Genomic DNA, 19,807 nt, shown 5'->3' with positions numbered 1-19,807 from the left:
TTAGGAATATTAAATAACAGTTAAATACTTTTAACTGTTTATAATAATTTACTATTACGTATTTTAACGCGAAATCTCGTTTCATAAAAATTTTCATTCAAATACGTAAATACATAATATTCATAAATTTATAAGAACAATTTTGTCCGTAGGTATTTGGTAGCGCAATTGAGAAGATGTTAACGGCGCAAAAGGAAAACGATACGGGGGCTTCCGGGTCGAGCGGAAAGCCCTCGGTATCTCCGAACAAACCAATGTCAGGCAAAGTGACAAATTGGTTTTCAAATATCAAGAATCAAAATCGGAATCAGACGGAATCCAGCGAACCGTCTCTCTGTTCTTCCCTAAAGGACCTATTCAAGAAGTAATGGGGAAGAACAAATGCTAATAAATGTTAAGTGTCTCTAGTTTAATTAACACTTCTTTATCTTTATCTTTATTAACACTTATTTATTTAAGAATTTATTCAGAGATTAACACGACCTAATAGATGACTGACAATCTGGTGTAATTCAAATTAACGAGCTATACTTTCCTTGTACTTTCTTATTGCTATACCTCTACAATATTCTTTTATCGTATCTGTCGATTTTAATCTCACACAAATATATAATAAATGTGTATACAGTAGTTGACGAAAATATTAGATAGAAGATTTTTGCGAATATATATTATGTGTGTTAGTGTTTTTCTTCACTTCACTTCAATGTAACGAGACGTGTCTATCATGATTACACCGGTAAAAATTGAGACTAATTTGGAAATATATATATGGAAGCTAGAAGATGCTTATTGCAGACGTACACATAGCAAAAAACTAATGTACAATGTAAAGAGTATTTTTAAACATGTGATTGATTAGGGGTAAAAATGCTCCTACTAAAAATATTGTGACTTATTTATACAATACATAATTAACTGTCCAAATACCGATGGTAATCAATAAGCATCTTATAATTCCTATTTACATTTGTTTCAAAAGTTTCTTTCGTTTCATAAGGAAATAATAGATGCACGACACTTTTTGTTTTATATTATTCTATCGATTTATGTATGATCTATTTTGTAGTAATAGAACAAAACGAAAGAAACTTTTGAGACAGCCTAATGCATCTTGAAATTCATGAAAAGCTTCAACAAAATATTCATGGAAAGTTTCTGTAAGCGTCCGAGTACTTTCGTGAGCCGTTATATGTATAATAATTCGTTACAATGTTAGTGATAGCTTGGAAAGTGAACTATTTTTATTATACATCTTTTTACTTTCCATATTACGCTCATAGATACTTTAAAACGCCGCGATACTAACTCTTATCTATCATGTTTACGAATGCCTATAATTTGTGAAACCGCTTCTGATTTTACGGAAATTTTGCAGTTGCTTGATGAATGAAACAGATTTGTTAAGAGAATCACATGTTATAGATACCTGAACTGTGATTTATTTAATATATCTTTTCTGATTTGTTATCCTGCAACATTTCCATGTTTTACGAAGCTTTAAATTAAATTTCACAAGTTTATTTTCCTTAAGCTAAAGACGATGCTGGTGAAATATTTATTTCTGAAGTAAAAAGTAAAAATATAGCTTACATATTGCTTGTATTTAATCATGTATTACGATTAATCCTGTTGCGATACTCGTATATTTCAGTTAGGCTCTGGTTTTAGTAAACAAGAAAGATTTATAATATCTTAAGAAGATGTTTAGCATGAAATCATGCTAATAAGAAGTTTTTCATGTTTTTCTTCAGGCTTAAAATATTTTTCAATGTTGTGAAAAAATTGGGTTGAAAATGAATAAAAGGGTGCAACAGGGTATTTAAACAAACTAATATCTCTTATATGAATAAGTCGAGTGATATGCTGTAAATTATTTTCACAAAAAGACACCCATATTTATTATTGTTTTCTAAACAAAATTCAATATGATTTGTTATACCTGTAATAGGAAGTTTCTTTAACTAACATTTAGTTATCGATCCTATTTTTATTGAAGTTTAACAATACTGTTCAATGTTAATAATTATTAATTTACAAGTGAAGGGTAATTCCAACGAAGAAAGATATCATTTGCAAACAAATAGTTTCAGATAAAATCAGCATTGGTACTGTAAATTTAAGATATTATAAATCTAATATGTATTGTATCGCAAAGCGGGATTCATGATGAAAAATTAAATATAAAAGTCCATGAAATTTTGCAAATTTAAGCATCTCAGTTGATACAGCTTTAATAAATGTGAACAAAAGTTTAGTCTATCTCTATATTTAAATAACGCATGATATTTAATTCTACAGTATAATTAAACAAAGATTCGAAGCTGAAAATTTCGAAATATAATTGAACAATATATCGTACAATAAATGTTATATGATGTTCTGTAAAGGAGAATTGCATTTTTATGAAGAGGATCAAAGATAAAGGAGATTTTTGTTGAACGATACGACCGTTTCGAAATTCCATTTTGATCTTGTGTATGTATAGTGTATCTCGTACAAAAGATATTACAACAAGCGTCCAGTCATAATGTGAAACATTAATCAAAATTTCTAATCTCGAGTGTTTCAAGCCCCAGAACTCATCTTAATAAATATAAGAAGGACAGATTAAATTCAATCTGATTTTTCTAATTTTCTCGTTAATAATTAAATATGAGCATCAATCAATCAATAGTTCATAATGCACGGTATAATGCGTATATAACATTCATCTGATTTCAATTAACTTACGTTTAAGCAAAATAATTATTCGAACTGGTTTATCATTCACATTATTACACATTTTAATTGTATATATATCTAGTACAACATAGAAAGGATGTTTTAGGATTATGAGTATTCCTTTAATTTTTAAGAAGAACAATAAGTATGCATAGTATTTCTTTTATCTCATATTCTAATTTCACCACATTGAATTTTCTAAAGAAAGATGATCTATTTATTTTAGATAACGCAAATCCTTTATTTTAGATATGCAAAGTCAAATATATTTTTGTCAATAAAGACACAAAAAATCTTAGATGTCTAAATGTCAGCTTTAAGAACAGTAGACTTGCCTGCCTTCAAACTTAAATGTCCTTTCCAGTAGTAAAACTTAAAATGACATTAACAACGGCAGTAATATTTACGCCTACAGATGGAGGATATTAGACTTCGATTAAAATACAAGTAGCTCAATAAATATGTGTCTAAGTACGATGGTTAAAGAATAACGATTCGTCATTCTTTATTCCAGCGCTTAATGCTATCCTTCTTTCAACAAATACAATCCTAGAACAATGCCGCTGAAGAGAAATGTTATGCGTGAATTTATTTGCCTTTGCGGGACGAAGGTTTATTAAATTATTAAATGAAAATATTAAATGAAAATGAATATGTATAATTGTGTGTATAAAAATTGATATATGTATGTATGTATAAAATATATATATGTATGTATATATATATGTCGGGTTGGCGTTAAGATTAGAGTTAGGGATAAGGGCGTGAAACGAATCCCTATTGGCGCTAGACGTGATCGTTATGCAATAGAGGAGATATTTACTAGTGCAAATATGACTATGATGGAATTGGACAAGTAATCGCGATAATTAGATACTCGAGAAGCAAATGACGATGATCCTAGGCTCAATAACGAATCCGCGGTCAACGGGATGACGAACTTTACCCTTCGTTACCGTCTAAGTTACACTGTATGTTAGAGCAAGGGGCAATTATTACGTATACGAAAGACAGGTCGATTGCCGATGAGATCGCACTAGAGTGAGTGGCTCTCCGTCGCGGTGACGCTGTCGAAGAAATCTATGATGGGTGTGCCTAAGGGAACGAGATCTCGGAGTCGTCATCGACTCCAGTCGGAGGTTCGGTGCGCATATCGAGATGGTGTGTAATAGAGCCGACAAGTTAATAGGAGCCCTTAGGGGAATTCTACCCAACATCAACGGGCCGCCCAGGTTGGCTCGTAGGCTCTACTACAACGTGTGGGAGTCCATCGTAACTTACGGAGCACCGGTGTGGGCTAGAGCAGCGAATACCGATAAGAACAGGAAAAAGCTGAAACGAGCACAACGAACGGCCCTGTGCATAACAACGACGGCATACCGTACCGTCTCCCACGCGGCACTTTGCGTGTTGACCGGGAATCTCCCGATTTGCATAAGGATAAAGATGCTCGGAGAGACCTACGAGAGGAACAAGATCCATGGGTCCAGGATTGGCACGGATGACGGCAGCAAGCTGAAGGAGGAACTGGAGGCGATTCGCAAGAAGGCCCAAGAGGACTGTCAGAAGGAGTGGAACAACTACAAAAAGGAAAATATCACAAAGAAATTAATACCGAGTGCGCTGCTATTTACCAAAAAGAAGATGGACATCGATCACCACACCATGCAGCTGCTAACCGGGCATGGGAGCTTCGATGTCTATAGGAAAAGGATTGGCAGGGACAGCGACAGCAACTGTCTCGACTGTGGAGATTCGAACGACGATGCAGAGCACGCCCTCTTCGCGTGCCCGAAGTGGACGGACAGAAGGATCGAGCTGGAGAACGCTCTGGGCGGGAAGATAGACGTGGGCAATCTGATCGCCACGGTGACCGCCAAGGACGAGAGCTGGAACAAATTCAGGCAATTCTGCAAGACCGTCATGTGTCACAGGAGGGTGACAGCGAAGGCCTGGGAAGAGGCAAGGAGGAGAACGAGCGAAACAACAACTACGTGGAGCAATGAGGGCAAGAACACGAAACAACGAAAAACCGCAGAAGGAGACCAGTCCAGTATTCTGAACTGGCTGAGAGGACGACATGAGCAGTAACTGCCCGAAGAAGTAGATACAACGGGGCACGAAAGGACAACCCTGATGACTGCCGACAGGTTTTACCGGGGTTGTCTGCCCTCTAAGCGGAGGAAGAAGGAGGAGGGGTTTTTAGTGGGTATGGCAACGACAACCGACCGACTCCCACATAACCCAGTGATGCGGGTCACTGGGCATGCGTAATTGCATTTTCCGCCCCCCACGCAAAAAGAAAGACACGAGATCATCGGATTCGCGGAGAAAAGTCTCCGTTCGAAGGGTGTGGGAAATTGACGTTGCTGTTAATTGGTCAATTTCCATGTTGGTGGTTAGAGAAAGATATTAGCTGTCCTTGGGAAAAGTTGCTAGCGGGAAGCGTCGTTCGTGGAAGGATAGATTTCTCTTATCTTCCCGTAGTTGGGGCACAGGCCATTTGTCTATTTGAGAGACTTTGTGTAATTGAAATTTAATATTCGTAGCGGGTCCTCGCCCAGCTAAACATATACTGCGAAGATGCGTTGGCATCTGGCAATCGTCTTACCCGAAGGACAAAGTCTGCGTGTGGCGAGCCACGGGACAGAAATCGTTGAAATGTTTACCGTCGTGCCCCGTCCCAAGTATTTTTTTTTTATGGAAAGCTATAGAGTTACTTCATGCCTTTGTTAGATAAAACGTTCATCCCTTGACCGCGACTACGTTCGGCGACCGGTTGTCGCCTCGAGCCCGAGCTCACTATCATAAATCTCAAATAAATACAGTCGGATCGAATGACAACAGTTTCTTAATACGGCTATGGTGAAATCTAAATTTCAATACTAGGGGTCTTCCCAAAGTTCCAAAGGGAACGTTCCGGTATTCTTTCATCTCCGACATATATATATATTATTATAATGACTTATTTTAATAATGACTTAATTTGTATAGTAAAAACAGCTAAAATCTCATGTAAGATTGTTGGGATGTTACGTGATATTTCTGTTGCATCATTGATTATCGTTATACTTTGAAAAATAATTAAGGAAGCGAACAATGCGTGGACGATTATGGCAGTTTTATTAATAAACGAACGTTTAGTAGAGAATATGGATTTATTGGATAAGTAAATGTTTCATTATATGTAACTGCTACATGCAGAATAATATGTTGTTACATGTATGAACTAAAGTTGATGTAATACTCATATTGTATTTATGGTTTCAAAGAATTAATAAAATCTGCTGAGATTCAAACGTATGCTCTCCCTTTTATTCTATGAGAATTAAACATTTAGAAGATTTTATGAAAATGCACTAAACAATCAGAAGCATCTGTTTCTCCTTTTCTTTTTCTTTTTTTTTTTTTTTTTTTTTTTTAATATGTTGATTGCCACCCGATTTTTATACTTATTTTGACTTGGATAGATAGAATAAGCGTACCATACCAAGACATTTCATTCTTGCAAAATATTCTAGTCTATTTGCGTACGTGCTCATAATCTTGGCTGATAACCGCCATTCGCTATATACATCGTTGGTATCGACGTCAAAGGATTAACACAGTCAAATACACAATCCATACAATCCGATTTGATTGATTTTAGATCTTGCATCAAACAGATCTCTATATAAAAAGATAATTTCTGATTCTAAACATTTGTATTACGTTCATCTAATTATTAGGATGTTAGATATATTATAAAGGAAGATATTATGTATTAAATAATCTGCCTCTTCTTCCGCTTTGAAATCCTCTACAAACGCCATTTATAGTCGTTCAACTTTTCAGCTCACAGAAAAAAACATTACGCGTATTCCTAGCAATCGCCCAAAGACTCGAACGTGTGCTTCGATAAAGCTCGCTTAACTTTCATCGACACGTCGATAACTTTGCGTTCCAAGATGTTATTACGCCCTAGAATCCCTAACATAATTTTAGAACCAGAATTTCTGTGCAAAACAATTCCATCGCTTTGTCACGCTTAACGGCTCAATCATCGAAACATGTATCATTTTTTTTTTATTTTTATTTATTAGAATATTTACAATCAATTCTCGTTGAGAATTTTCAGTAACCTAGTTTGGCGTGATACAATGACATGGATTATAATAGTTTTATATTGTTGGTTCTGGTAGAAACTAAGGATTTAATCTAGAGGGTATTTTCTTTTTAGTCTGCCGATCTGGTCCGTCGTGTCCAGTAGTTGGGTGACTAGTGGGTTGTGGTGGTTGTTGACTCTTGTGTTATATCTGCTTCTGGACTTGTGTATTTCATCTTTGACTGTAGGTATCTTGAGGTCACGGTGGATTGTTTCGTTGGTAACATACCAGGGTGCATTTAATAGAGATCTTAGCGTTTTCGATTGGAAGCGTTGGAGTATTTCAATGTTGGAGTTACTTGCTGTTCCCCATAGTTGGATTCCGTAGGTCCAGACAGGTTTTATTACGGCCTCGTAGAGGGTTATTTTGTTTTGTATGTTTAGTTTGGAGCGTCGGCCCGTGAGCCAATAGAATTTTCTTAGTTTTTCCTTTAGTTGCTTTGTTTTTTCGGAGATATGTTTTTTCCAAGTTAGTCTCCTGTCCAGGGTCATGCCCAGGTATCTTACGGAGTCCTTGCTTGGGATTATTGCGTTGTTAATGGTGACCTGGGGGCAGGTTTGTCTTCTTCTTTGTTTGTCATCCCTCAATATCCCCACTACCCTGTAGGCGTACGTGACCGTTGTCACACTTCTAGGACATTCGGTGGAAGGACCGTTAGGATACAGATGACTCATTAGGCACTTCGGCGATATACATTGTCGCCAAGGCCGCCACATCTCTATCTCCATCATCGGTCCATCGGATTTGAAGTATGCCGGTCGTGACAAGAGCAAGGTCGTTCAAGATGAAATCCTCGGCCCTTGTTAAATCGTCTCGGTCGGGGTCGAACAATGCGTTCGCCAGCATCCTCGTTTCTCGGTGATTGCACATAAAGCTGCCATTACTAGAACTTCAGTGGGCGGTAAGCGCTGGTGCTTTTTTCAGTCTCGCGTTCGCGCTTACTCTTACGCACAGTTCGCCGCTGCACTCGCGTGCGTTTGCAGCTGCGTTCATCCGTCTATGTGGCTGCCAGTCGTAGCACGAAGCTCGTTCATCGCGTTTACTCCACTTTATCGTCGAAACCTTCTGTCCGGGGGTATCGCGATCGACCCGAGATCTGATCGATCGTCTTATCCTTCCGTCCTTTTCGCGAAAGTCGTTCGAATTTGTGTGACGCGCGCGTGGAAAATACTGGCGCGAATCTTCGAGTTAGTGAGAATCTTTGGCTCGAATTTAATGATTCGTTCGCGTGGGAATCGCACGGCGTGGCGTGCGATTGTCGCGATCGCTCTTATCGCTCGCTCCACTTACGTTCCGCTTCGTTCTACCGACTACTAGTTTGCTGCATTCCCGGTTACTTTACTAGTGGTGAATCGTTAATCGACGCGAGTTACCGCCGACGAGTTTGTTACGATACGCAAGTACAGTGGAAAAAGGAGTTTAGCGAAACAGTTTCGTAAAGCTAAACGATTGGACGAATCGAAAGGAATTGGAAGTCGTTCTAAGAATTCTGTTCGAAGACAGCTTTGAGAAGGCGAACGGCGATTGAAAAAAGAAGAAATTGAAAGACGTCGAAGGAAATCGAGAAACGTTCGAATTCAACGAGGCAGTTTCGTACGCCTAGAGAGGATGATCGAAGGAAATTGAGAAAGATTCGTCTGTAATTTAAGATTCTGTATCAATTTGGTATAAATAGGTCGAGCAAATATTCACGGTTAATCTTTTCGATAAAACACTACCTACAAAACCACTGCATTCTATGATTTCATTTCATCTCTGGTGTACCGTAGAATCGTTCCCTTTTCCATTATTTCGATCGATTAAACAACACCCTGTGTATTAAAACCAACGATTCACCTTCGTATTACTTCCGCGCGAGCTACGTGATAAAGCGCGAGACATTGAAAATGTTAGAACGCGAGAGTATCGTCGCATCCGCGTCTATATGACACGGCGTTTCGAAAGCGTTACGAACCGGCGAAATGAAATGAGAATATCGGGTCTGCGAATTAGCTGCTTTCATCGCGATAACTACGTCTGCGAGTGAACGAGCATGCCTGGCAAGTTTTGGGTAGCCAGAAAATCCTATTGAAATTTCGATCAAAGCGCGCGAGACATGACGCGATCGAAACTTCCCAGTTTTCTCCTCGCCACGTGGCTGCTCGGCACGATCGCTACTAAGTCGCGAATGAGCGACTTTCTGCAAAGCTTGCAGGAGTACGAGATCGTTTACCCTCGAGTGATCCCGAATGAGAGCGCGCGGAACAGAAGATCGACCCACGAAGACCGAGAAACTTGGCGCGAGTATCTCCACTAAGAGCCGGTGTTCCTCGAGATCAGCAACTGGACCTTAAGGACCATGGCCAACGATCGATTGATACTGTCGTCGAATTTCACCGTGAATTGGGTGCGTCAGGGTAAAACCAAGTCCGAGCGACGTAACGCCAAGGCGAACTGCGATCTTCGACAAGGTAGCTTGGAAGGAGACGCGAGTTCCTTCGTCGTCGTGACGATATGCGAAGAAGAAGTGTACGCCTTGATGTTGATCGGGCAGAGATCGTTCTTCGTTCAGCCGCTGACGAATGGCCAGCATGTGATGTTTCAGCCGAAAAACGAAAAGTGGTGGTCGATCAGGAATAATTCGAGCTTCGTGTCTGTGAATCCGGAAAATCCTGCAGGTGAGAAGGATCGTTATCGCGATGGCTTTTCATCTTTCGTTAGACGGTTGGATGTAGGTGATTGGTTGATCGATTTACCGACTTCCTTGCCAATTATGTTATAAGCTTCTTACTTTGCGATCCGCCGTTAATTGCTTCTTCTATTCTAAAATTGACTCTGATCGTGATACTGTAAGAACTGATAGCGTCGATATTATAATACCATACATAGAGTATGAGAGTAATCGTAGTACAAACGAATATATATATATATATATATATATATATATATATATATATTCGGTTTAATAAATTTAATTTAATAAATTTAAACCGTCAAACAGGGAGGGCTTAATCTGCAGGCAAAAAGAATAAAAAGAAATAATCATTTACAAAGCGAACGACCATTAGCTAATTCCAATTTGAAAATATAGCTAAAGTCAAAGTCATTTTGAACAAATGTTTCCTGTACGCGTTACCGTTTGGCATGGACGAACGTCTCGGACGTTGATGTCCGTACATTTATATATATATATGTCGGAGATGAAAGAGCACCGGAGCCTTCTCCTCGGAATTTTGGGAAGACACCTAGTACTGTAATTTAGATTTCACCATAGCCGTATTAAGAAAACCGTTGTCATTCGATCCGACTGTACTTATTCGAGATTTATGATAGTGAGCTCGGGCTCGAGGCGACAACCAGTCGCCGAACGTAGTCGCGGTCAAGGGGATGAACGTTTTGTTTAACCAAGGCAGGAAGTAACTCTATAACTCTCCTTGAAAGAAATGCTTGGGACAGGGTGCGATGGTAAATGTCTCAATGGTTTCTGTCCCGTGGCTCGCCACACGCAGACTATGCTTCGAGTAAGACGATTACCAGATGTTGATGTGTCTCCACAGTACATGTTCGGCTAGCCCGAGGACCCGCTATAAATCTTAAGATCTATTTAACGAAAGTCCTTCAAACCGACAAACAAAGGGCGGCCAGCACCCTTCCCCAACCATCAACATGGAAATTGACCAATTAACAGTAACTCCAATTTCCCTCACTTTCCGAATGAAGACTTTTCTCCACGAATCCGATGATCTCGTGCCCTTAGTCACACCCATCATAGTTTTCCTCGACAGCGTCACCGTGATGGAGAGACACACTTTCGTACGATTTGAACGACGATACAAGTAATTCTCCGGTACGTAGTGCTTGTTCTGTGGCGACCTGAATATAACTTAGACTTCCACGAAATATACACGTTCGACATCCCGTTGACCGCGGATTCGTTACCGGACGCGAGGCCATTGTCATAGCGCCGCGAGTATCTAACATTGTGATTAATTACCAACGCTGTAATACCACTCACTTGTGCCAATAAACTCTACCATTGTTACACCGCATCGATGGCCAATATCAACGAAGATTCATCGAACACCTCCACCCCCAATCCTATCGTCCAGCCGACATATATATATATGCATTTCTGATAATCATTTTCAACTCGCACAGGAAAGAAACATCACTGAGGCTACCGCGAATTAAATTCGCGTATCAAGTAACAGGATAGATACGATTCATACGAAGCTTTGCGTCGTTATTCGAGGTAGGAAAAGCTTTAGCAGTGATATCGAGAAAAGCGAAACTACGAAATCATCGCTGTCGTCGAGACAGAAATTGCTGCGAATATCGCGGAAAGCAGAGCGACGGTAAAGAGTATTACAGGAAAAAGTTGTTCGGAATATTAGCCTTGGCAAACATATTTCAAAGCCGTTGAATATGGCGAGATTGTCCGCTTTGTAAATATTTACCGAAAAACATGTCGTACGAAGCTGGGCAATAAACGCGTTTTTCCACAGTTACAAACAAGTATCGTACGTATGAAACAAGTAACGACGAATTTTCCATTTCACAGCACGCGACAATTGACCGTATTATCAGCGTTTCGTCAGAGTTTCAAGAACTGCGTTTTCTTTTCTGTATTTATGGTTTCGCAACTGTAAAACGGAAGGTTTATTCTGGAGATGCGAGTTCGCGTGAACAACTAGCGCAACGAGTAAAAACACGCGGTTTTTGCTACTCGATCGAATTGTTAGCAACTGTGTGTACGAGATCGTATTACTCCCATCGTTGATCGATGTCAGGCTTCTATCCGAGCACACGGACAACGTTCTCCAACGACCAATCAAACATACCAGATAATAATTTTTCATTGTATCATTATTGTAGCTATTAACGACACGGGCTTGTTGTCGCATGATAAAAAGCATGCAACTGCGCTGACACGATAATACAGCGAACTTTTGCACGCTGCGATGGAAAACGCGTCGTTACCTGTTTCGTACGAACGATACTCGTTTGTAATTCTGTAAAGAAACGTCCGTTGACGAACATTATATAAAATTCTTCCTTCTTCTTCTTCTTCTTCTTGTCTGTAAATCAACTCCTTACAATTTGGCGGTTTAAATTTGGCACACCCCGTATATACAGGATGCAACGGAACAACGTCTGAAAGCGAGAACAACGCGAATCCTTGTGGAAAAATGAAGAAAAAGTATAGGATAAAACGTTCTCATTTTCGATTTGGAGAATCGAGTCTGAAAATTTATCAAGTATACTCGAACTGTATCTGAATATCGGTTCGAATAATAAATTTATTTAATTATATAATTAATTTATTACAAAGGAAATACAATCTGGATGTGAATGTTAAATGGAAACAAATTTTGCTAAGTTGAAAATCGATCGTATCGTAATTACCACGACTCGTTGTTTACAGATTAAAAATCTGTTTTACGAATACGAGGAGCTATATATCTACTATTATTAATCAATTTTTATGAAAAATTTCGTACGATGCGCGGATAAATTCTAATTTGATAAATTGTTGGAAACGTGGAAAATTGAATGCAATAAAATTACGTGGCACGGTTTACACGGTTGCAACTTTATGACCCACTTAGGTCAAGTAGCAATGAAATTTATTGCATATATCGGAAATTCAAGGCACGTAATTGGCAGTTTATAAACAAATTATTTGTTCTCTTAATTAAATTTCCCGCGTCGAAAGCTGTGAAACGTTTTTGTATCGAAATCGAAGAATCCAACATCGCGATCCTATGAATCGAAGAATGCGACGTAAATGTTCGAAGTATGGTTGAGAAACGATAGAAAATTCCAAGTGTTACGCTGTATTTCTCGTTCGATTTAAATCGAAATTTTAATGAGGAACAGCGCCGATTGATATTTAAAAGTGAAACGGTTAAGAGCAACGATACAGGTTTTGTTAAAAGCAATTGGTCTACTTACCTCGCTGTTTAAACGGGTTTGTTTGACGTTACTTTGATCAATTTCCATTGACACTTTTATAGATAGCATTCTTTTTTACGGATGGAAAGCCGTCTAATGGAAATTTGTCTGAAATGTCCGTCGTAAAATTGCATTTTCGCGGGCAACAGAAAACAATGGAATTTTGTACAAAAGCGCAATACTTTAATTAGCGCAAAATTCCATTTTCCCCGCTGGGAAATTGAATTTTCTATTAAAGCGTGATACGTTTAATCAGCGGTGGCGTAATTTCAACAAACTAACAACTGGAATATTGACTTGTCACAATTTTGTGACACCGTATATGTCGTTGATACGTTCCAGTCTGGTCGTATTTACAATTTCAGAAATTTTGCAACTATTTTTTCATTTTATCCGTAACGAGAATAGCGAAGATAAGACAGGCAAACGTGGTAAAACGTTGATAATTCGGTTACAGGGAAATCGAATAAATTTGAAGTTGAAGAAAGTAAGAGAAAGTCGAAACGAAGCAAACGCGATTCCTTAAGCCACGATGTTCAGGGATTTTATAATCTTTCCGGTGACGTCTTCGACGTGGAATACCCAGAAGCTGAGAAATTGATTCTGTACGATGAAAAAGACGATGTCTCCACAGAATACAACGATACAATAGTGGAAGAATTATCGATCGACGTAAATCCTGTTGAGAAATGCTCAGTTGGTATGACCGCTAGTTACTAAAAGGTTACTAGGGTTATGTTGGTACGACTCCTAACGACGCTCTTTTGCCATAGGAGTCGACCACGCCTTAATTGCTAAGACGCATTGGGAGAGTTTAGACGTTTGCTGTGTGATTTGGTGTTTTGTATAAGAGAGAAAATAAAAGGTGTGATAACCAATCCGAGTGGATCCGAGATTGATTATCAACCCCAACCTATATAAAATAACAAATCCCGAGGAAATTGGATACTTCTCTGGTCCTAAATGGCAAAGGAACAGATTATCAAGTAAGTCAAATATTTTTCCAAATGCCATTCTTGTACAATCGTTGCTTTTCTACTTACCACGTACAATATAGCGGTTAATAAATTAACGAATCATCGAATATTACTGAAAGAAAGAAATTGTACTGATATTCCAATCTATCGTGTACAAAAGTAATAATAACAGCATGTAATATAAGAATAGCTTATCTTCAGCCTTAAAAGGAACTCGGTTTACAATTATTCTCCCTATTGCGTTCCACTCTCGCTTGATCTTCTACACGTTCATCTATATTTCGCTGTTTTTAATTTATTTTATTATTCCCTGTCTATTACACATATGTATATTGTCCATTGCACGAATCTTTATCTATCTTGCCTAATTTAATGTAAAAAAATAGAAAAATAGAAAAATTTGCTGGAGGAATACGTTTACCAAAATTTGTCAAGAATTTTAAAGAAATTTGCAGGATGAAATTCACGGTGATACCGAATTGATATTTTTGAAATTATACTTTTGAAATAATTATTTATATCATAATAATTATTCCACGAATACTTGCTCGTAGATATTAATTTATGCTTTTAATAATCATGCGTTTAAGCTATCAAGTCGAGTCGAGTAGACTTTCTAATTTCGTGGAAGATAAGTCGATTTCTAAGATAAGTCATTTCATAGAGAAAAGACCAGCTGCTAAGGATTCGCCGCCACGATGGCTAGAGCTTGGAATAGCTGCTGATTACTCCGTTTTCATGGAATTCGAGTACAGCAATATATCTTGGCTCTTTTAAACATCGTAAGTAATACCAAACGAAATTCTGTTATTATACTTAGATATAGAATACCTCCTCCTACATATGTACGCAAGCAACCGGGAAACATAGGGCAGAGTTATGCGTATCTCTGTATTTTCAAGGTACGCTACTTGCTTTCAAACATCTCGATCGTATATTCGGACGGAAGCTCTGTATTTTCTGTTTACACTGTTCAAAGCTTGCACGTATCTTTTAAAAAGTTCAGCGAATAATTTATCCGTAATGGAATTTTGTAATCGATTAATTTCAGCCATTCGGTAATTGGTTTTCCAATGCTGTTGAGATTAATAACGTACATTTCCTAAGATAAATATAACGAATAAAATTAATTTTTTAGGAAAATTATATAAGATACGATGTATTTACGAGAGTTTTGAATAATAATTTATTTGTAAGGCTGTAATACTGTTTTAACGCCTGTTACATTTTCGTACGTATTTTAATCCTAGGTCAGTGCAATTTACATGGACCCATCGCTCGAATCCAACATGATTCTAGTGATCGTACGAATGATTTTATACGCGGAAAAACGAGACGTTATGGTAAGCGATTTCCATTAAATTAAATCATTTAACTAAAGTAGTAACTATCTGAGATACGCCTATGCGAGTGTCAATTATTTTATTTTCTACTTATCTGTACAGTGTATGGTATATAAATTATATAGGTCAAAATATCTGCGCATGACGTTTTAGATCGATAAAATGCAACGAGTTCCATTTTGTTAAATTGGACAACCGTGAACGATCCCTTGGAAACAAATTTCCAAACAAACAATTTTCACGGATCATTGACAAACCTCGCATTTATCGTGTATCCGAAATATCTGTATAATCGACTATTAAACCTTTTTCATCTCTTAGGAATCTTAATTTAATGTTATAGACCTATGATAATATCATTGATATACGACACTTGCGATTCCTTTTACTTTTCTTTTTCTGCTATTCTTCTCTGCTGTCGAATCAACATTTCAACATTTTTCAGGAAGATTAAAATACTAATAGCGTTACAAGTTACATTTGATTACAATCAACAACACGATTACTTGCACATATATTTATTATCATTGACGAATATTTATATATAGTATATAATGCATGATGTAATAATAAATATAATATATTCGTAATATTAGCTAGCTTTTATTAAGAAAATATTAAACGTTGTCGTAGGTCCGCCGTGGCGATGCCAGACGATCTCTCGAGAACGTGAACAAATGGAACAGAAAGATGCTGTCCTCGAAGGGCGTAAATCTCGATGTTGCTGTATGGTTGACGCGGTTAGATATAGGAGGTCCTTCCGGTTACGCACCTGTGTCAGGAGTATGCGATCCCGCGAGATCGTGCGCGTTAAATCGAGACGAAGGCTTGACCAGCGCCTTTATCATCGCTCACGAAGTAGCACACATGTGAGTGTCCCACATGTTGAGATATCGTTGGCAAACTGAAATATTTATAACTGGCCTGGGTATTTACGCAGAGACCGTGTGTTATTTATTTATGCAAACACGTACCTGTACGAGAATAATTTGAAAAATGAAATCTCCATAGGAGAACTTATTATCTTTACCGAATATCACAACGAGTACTGTACTTTGAATCTGCCATAGATTTTTGCGTATTATGTGCGTTCTTGCATTCCTCCTTTCACCTACGATGGCTCTTAAACAAGAAACGATATCGTAACGAGCAATACAACTTAGCTGAGCGTCCACTTTGGTTCCACTAGTGTTGTCCCATACGACTTTGTGTTTGACCTCGCTATTAGGGGACTTTTTACCCAACGTTTCCTTCACCGCCTTCACTACCTTCGATTTATCGAACTTGAGACTTAAACTGGCCGTTACTAAATCTTCCGGCTTCTTCGACATCGGTTGGTGTCTCTTCGTGAACCAATTCGACGGTGCCATAAAGGTCGAAATAGCGGCTTTCGAGGATCCGCTAAGCTTACTTTTAGCTCCGTGCAATGTCGACACGTCGAAGCTATTGGAACGGAAGCTCTTCGATCGTCTTCCTTTCTGTTCGGTCGTTTTTCCGGGCCAGTTTGATTTGCTATCGTCCCGGGAACTCGGCGCTTCCTCGCCGCATCGGTTGATTTCCGTCGCGGAAGACGCTAACGAGCTTAGGATCGATATCAGATCCGTATTAGAGCAGACAATGCCCGCAGCACCGGAAACGGATGCACTCGCGGCTCTTGGCAGTTCCGAGACGCGCTTTCGGAGAGAAGACGTCGGCGAAACCGACGGAGTAGGCATTTCAGAGAATCGTTGTTTCGGCTGTTGAGTGTAACGTTGAGCGGAACTGTTACCCTCCAGCGGCTGTATTTCGTACACTTGCTCCGTCGACGTCCTGTACATCCTTAAGCGCACCTGGCAAACGGATTGCTTTTATTCGAAAGACAGTTTCTTTTTTATCATAATTCGTGCGTTATGATACATGTTTCGATGATTGAGCCGTTAAGCGTGACAAAGCGATGGAATTGTTTTGCACAGAAATTCTGGTTACAAAATTATGTTAGGGATTCTAGGGCGTAATAACATCTTGGAACGCAAAGTTATCGATGTGTCGATGAAAGTTAAGCGAGCTTTATCGAAGCACACGTTCGAGTCTTTGGGCGATTGCTAGGAATACGCGTAATGTTCTTTTCTGTGAGCTGAAAAGTTGAACGACTATAAAAGGCGTTTGTAGAGGATTTCAAAGCGGAAGAAGAAGCGATACAAATGTTTAGAATCAGAAATTATCTGTTTATATAGAGATCTGTTTGATGCAAGATCTAAAATCAATCAAATCGGATTGTATGGATTGTGTATTTGACTGTGTTAATCCTTTGACGTCGATAGCAACGATGTATATAGCGAATGGCGGTTATCAGCCAAGATTATGAGTACGTAGGGAAGAACAGAACTGAACGCTTGCTGTTCCAATAATGACGATCCATAAAAGTCTGAACTCTAATAAAAAAAAACGCATGATAACGAATACAGCGCGTATTCTTTCGTATGTCTTCAATGAATATGTATAAGTTTCCTCGTAACAGAGTTGAAAAATGCCTGTAGCGTTCCAAGTTTGAACAACGTTTGTGTCGCGCGAAAATTGAACAATATCTGAACCGCTTGAACGTTAACAAGTATCTTTTTCTGTGTTCGAGGTGTGAATGCCGCGAGTGTCATGACCAACCTTTCACGTGCTCTTGGCGCGCCTTCTACTGGCAAAGATGGGACGCTACTTGAACTAACACGAGATGTTAGTTTTCCGAGAAGATCACGATATCTGTGCGGGTGAGGAAGTTCGGCAACTTGTACCGCTGTAATATAATTCCAAATTACCCTGCGGAGATACCTAGTTTACGACACGTCCCTGGCGATTGAGCGCGGGATGAAGCAAATTTCTATGTTATTGCTTAATAATTTATGATTCCAATTGAAAAATAAGCTTCTTCGCGACCATGCTATAAGCTTCACCGACGAAGACGTGCTTCCTTAGCGAGGCTCCTGACGAACAAGGAATGAAAACCATAGCGACTCGATTCGTCCGTAATTTTAACTGTTAATTCTCGCCTAATTAATAATTGTTCTAACTCCACCTAAAAAAGAAGAAAAAAAAGTAATTGATGAATCCACGTATGCGTACATTGTTATAAAGAACGATATGATGTGTAAATAATTATAAGTTACAAAGAATAAAATAATAAATAATACGATGAAAATTGTATACCTGGAGAGCAACGAATATTTGGTTCTTTCAAATCTTAACTTCGCACGATCGTATAGAAGTTCGTCAACTTTAAACTCGGTTCTTCTTAGTCTGCAAACTAGCGGAGATAGAGCGGCTAAAATTGTTGAGGTTATTCAGTATATAAAGAGAGAAAAACGCGTGGATAAAGTGTAAGATACAAAGTATATATTTGACTTAATAATGAAATACAGGAATACAATTTGAGCTGGTCCAGATCCGCACGCTAGCAGTGTTACTTTATGACTGAGAACCCCGAAGCCAACGTCGCCTGTCTACAGTTTATGGTCTGCCTCCCTGCTATTCTTTTGTCTATGTGCTGTCGATGGCTTCAGCGCTTGAGAAAGCTAAAAAGACCAAATGTGGAGTTTTCCTAGAAGTGGTGACCACTTCAACACCCTCCCTAAAACTCTACATCCCAACAAACAATTATATCTGAATATTTTCTAACTCTCGTCGTAAATATCTGAACCTTGATTTTGTCAATGTCTTCACAAATACATTTGCCAACTGCCTTTCTCTTTTCCATTCAAATTAATTTATTACTAAAAAAACTACGAGAAGACTAAACAGATCATGTAGAGTTTTTTTTTTTATATTAGAAGTGATAGTCACTTCGACACCCTCCCTAAAAACTCTACATCTCTATAAGCAATTACCTCTTAACATCTTTTTTATTTTTCAAACCTAACTTTTGTCTTAAATATTCAAATCTTGGTTTTGGCAACGCTTTTGTACATATATCTGCCAGTTGCTCTTCGCTTGTTACATATGTTACATCAATTTCGCCTCTATTGTATAAATCTCGCAAAAAGTGGTATCTTATATCAATATGCTTACTTCTTTGATGGAATTCAGGATTCTTAATTAATTTTACGACACTAGTATTATCTACACATAGCGTATACTTAAATATCTCTATTTTGCATTCGAGAAATATTTTCTTTAGCCACATAATTTCTTTCTTTTCGGATCTCATCGTTTCGTTAAAATCCACTGGTAATTTTTTCGCTACGTACGTTACTGGGTTACCATAAAAATCGGTTCGCTTGATCTTATCTCTATCTCTCAATTGTCTCACATTCTCGCTAGTTATAAAAGGTTGTTTTTCAGTTTCACTCTCTGCACTTTCATACGTACATACTCTCAGTTGACCGTAATCCTCCGAGCAGGTCGGACCTCTCGGCCCTAAGGGATAAACAGGCGTAGGCCCTAACAGTGAGCGCGGCAAGCTATACAGTGCACAGTAGACAGTGAGAGAGCAAAAAAAAAAAAAGAAAAACAAAAAGAGTGCTAAACAGTGAAAAAATAATGATAACATCAACCTCTCTACAAACAATTTAAAAATAGAAGAAGAAAGGAATGAAATCGAAACCAAGGAGGCAGAACCCGCCATAAGCTCGTCAAAAAAAGGAATCAAAAGAAAAATAGAAAAACAACAAATAATTAAAGATAGCAGCATAAGAACTGCTACACAAAAGACGCGGAAACT

At 38.4% G+C, this 19,807-nt stretch overlaps 2 protein-coding genes and 1 long non-coding RNA gene across 6 annotated transcripts in view; 2 read left to right on the top strand and 1 right to left on the bottom strand.

The window, feature by feature from the left end:
- LOC126927262 (uncharacterized) overlaps window positions 1-8,806 on the bottom strand; it is a 38,138-nt gene extending 29,332 nt beyond the window's left edge. Inside the window, exon 1 of the long non-coding RNA XR_007715335.1 lies at window positions 8,706-8,806. This is a non-coding gene — a long non-coding RNA (uncharacterized LOC126927262). The remainder of the gene's footprint in view (window positions 1-8,705) is intronic.
- LOC126927217 (uncharacterized) overlaps window positions 1-14,515 on the top strand; it is a 43,225-nt gene extending 28,710 nt beyond the window's left edge. The window contains exons 1-3 of one of the 4 annotated variants that reach the window (XM_050743496.1): window positions 9,328-9,526; window positions 13,261-13,503; window positions 13,577-13,789. In XM_050743496.1, coding sequence (XP_050599453.1) covers window positions 9,388-9,526; window positions 13,261-13,503; window positions 13,577-13,653 — 459 coding nt within the window. In that variant the 5' untranslated portion in view covers window positions 9,328-9,387 and the 3' untranslated portion in view covers window positions 13,654-13,789. Of the gene's footprint in view, window positions 1-9,327; window positions 9,527-13,110; window positions 13,504-13,576; window positions 13,790-14,444 lie in introns of those variants that run through there. The other 3 variants (XR_007715288.1, XM_050743495.1, XM_050743494.1) reach the window with 3 other exon arrangements.
- Window positions 14,516-18,294, top strand: LOC126927226 (A disintegrin and metalloproteinase with thrombospondin motifs 3-like). The gene is made up of 4 exons (XM_050743507.1): window positions 14,516-14,562; window positions 15,031-15,123; window positions 15,757-15,992; window positions 17,732-18,294. Exons 2-4 carry the CDS (start codon window positions 15,046-15,048, stop codon window positions 17,811-17,813), a joined length of 396 nt encoding a protein of 131 aa, XP_050599464.1. The 5' UTR covers window positions 14,516-14,562; window positions 15,031-15,045; the 3' UTR covers window positions 17,814-18,294.
- The last annotated feature ends 1,513 nt before the right edge of the window (window positions 18,295-19,807 follow it).

Source organism: Bombus affinis, unplaced genomic scaffold, assembly GCF_024516045.1.
Source record: "Bombus affinis isolate iyBomAffi1 unplaced genomic scaffold, iyBomAffi1.2 ctg00000080.1, whole genome shotgun sequence".
NCBI lineage: Eukaryota > Metazoa > Arthropoda > Insecta > Hymenoptera > Apidae > Bombus > Bombus affinis.
This window is presented reverse-complemented; position numbering and strand designations above follow the sequence as displayed.

Coding starts and splice junctions, on each gene's coding strand:
- LOC126927226 (XM_050743507.1), top strand. CDS start 15,046: ATGGACCCATCGCTCGAATCCAACATGATTCTAGTGATCGTACGAATG. Junction 15,124..15,756: donor CGGAAAAACGAGACGTTATG/GTAAGCGATTTC, acceptor ACGTTGTCGTAG/GTCCGCCGTGGCGATGCCAG. Junction 15,993..17,731: donor GCTCACGAAGTAGCACACAT/GTGAGTGTCCCA, acceptor TCTGTGTTCGAG/GTGTGAATGCCGCGAGTGTC.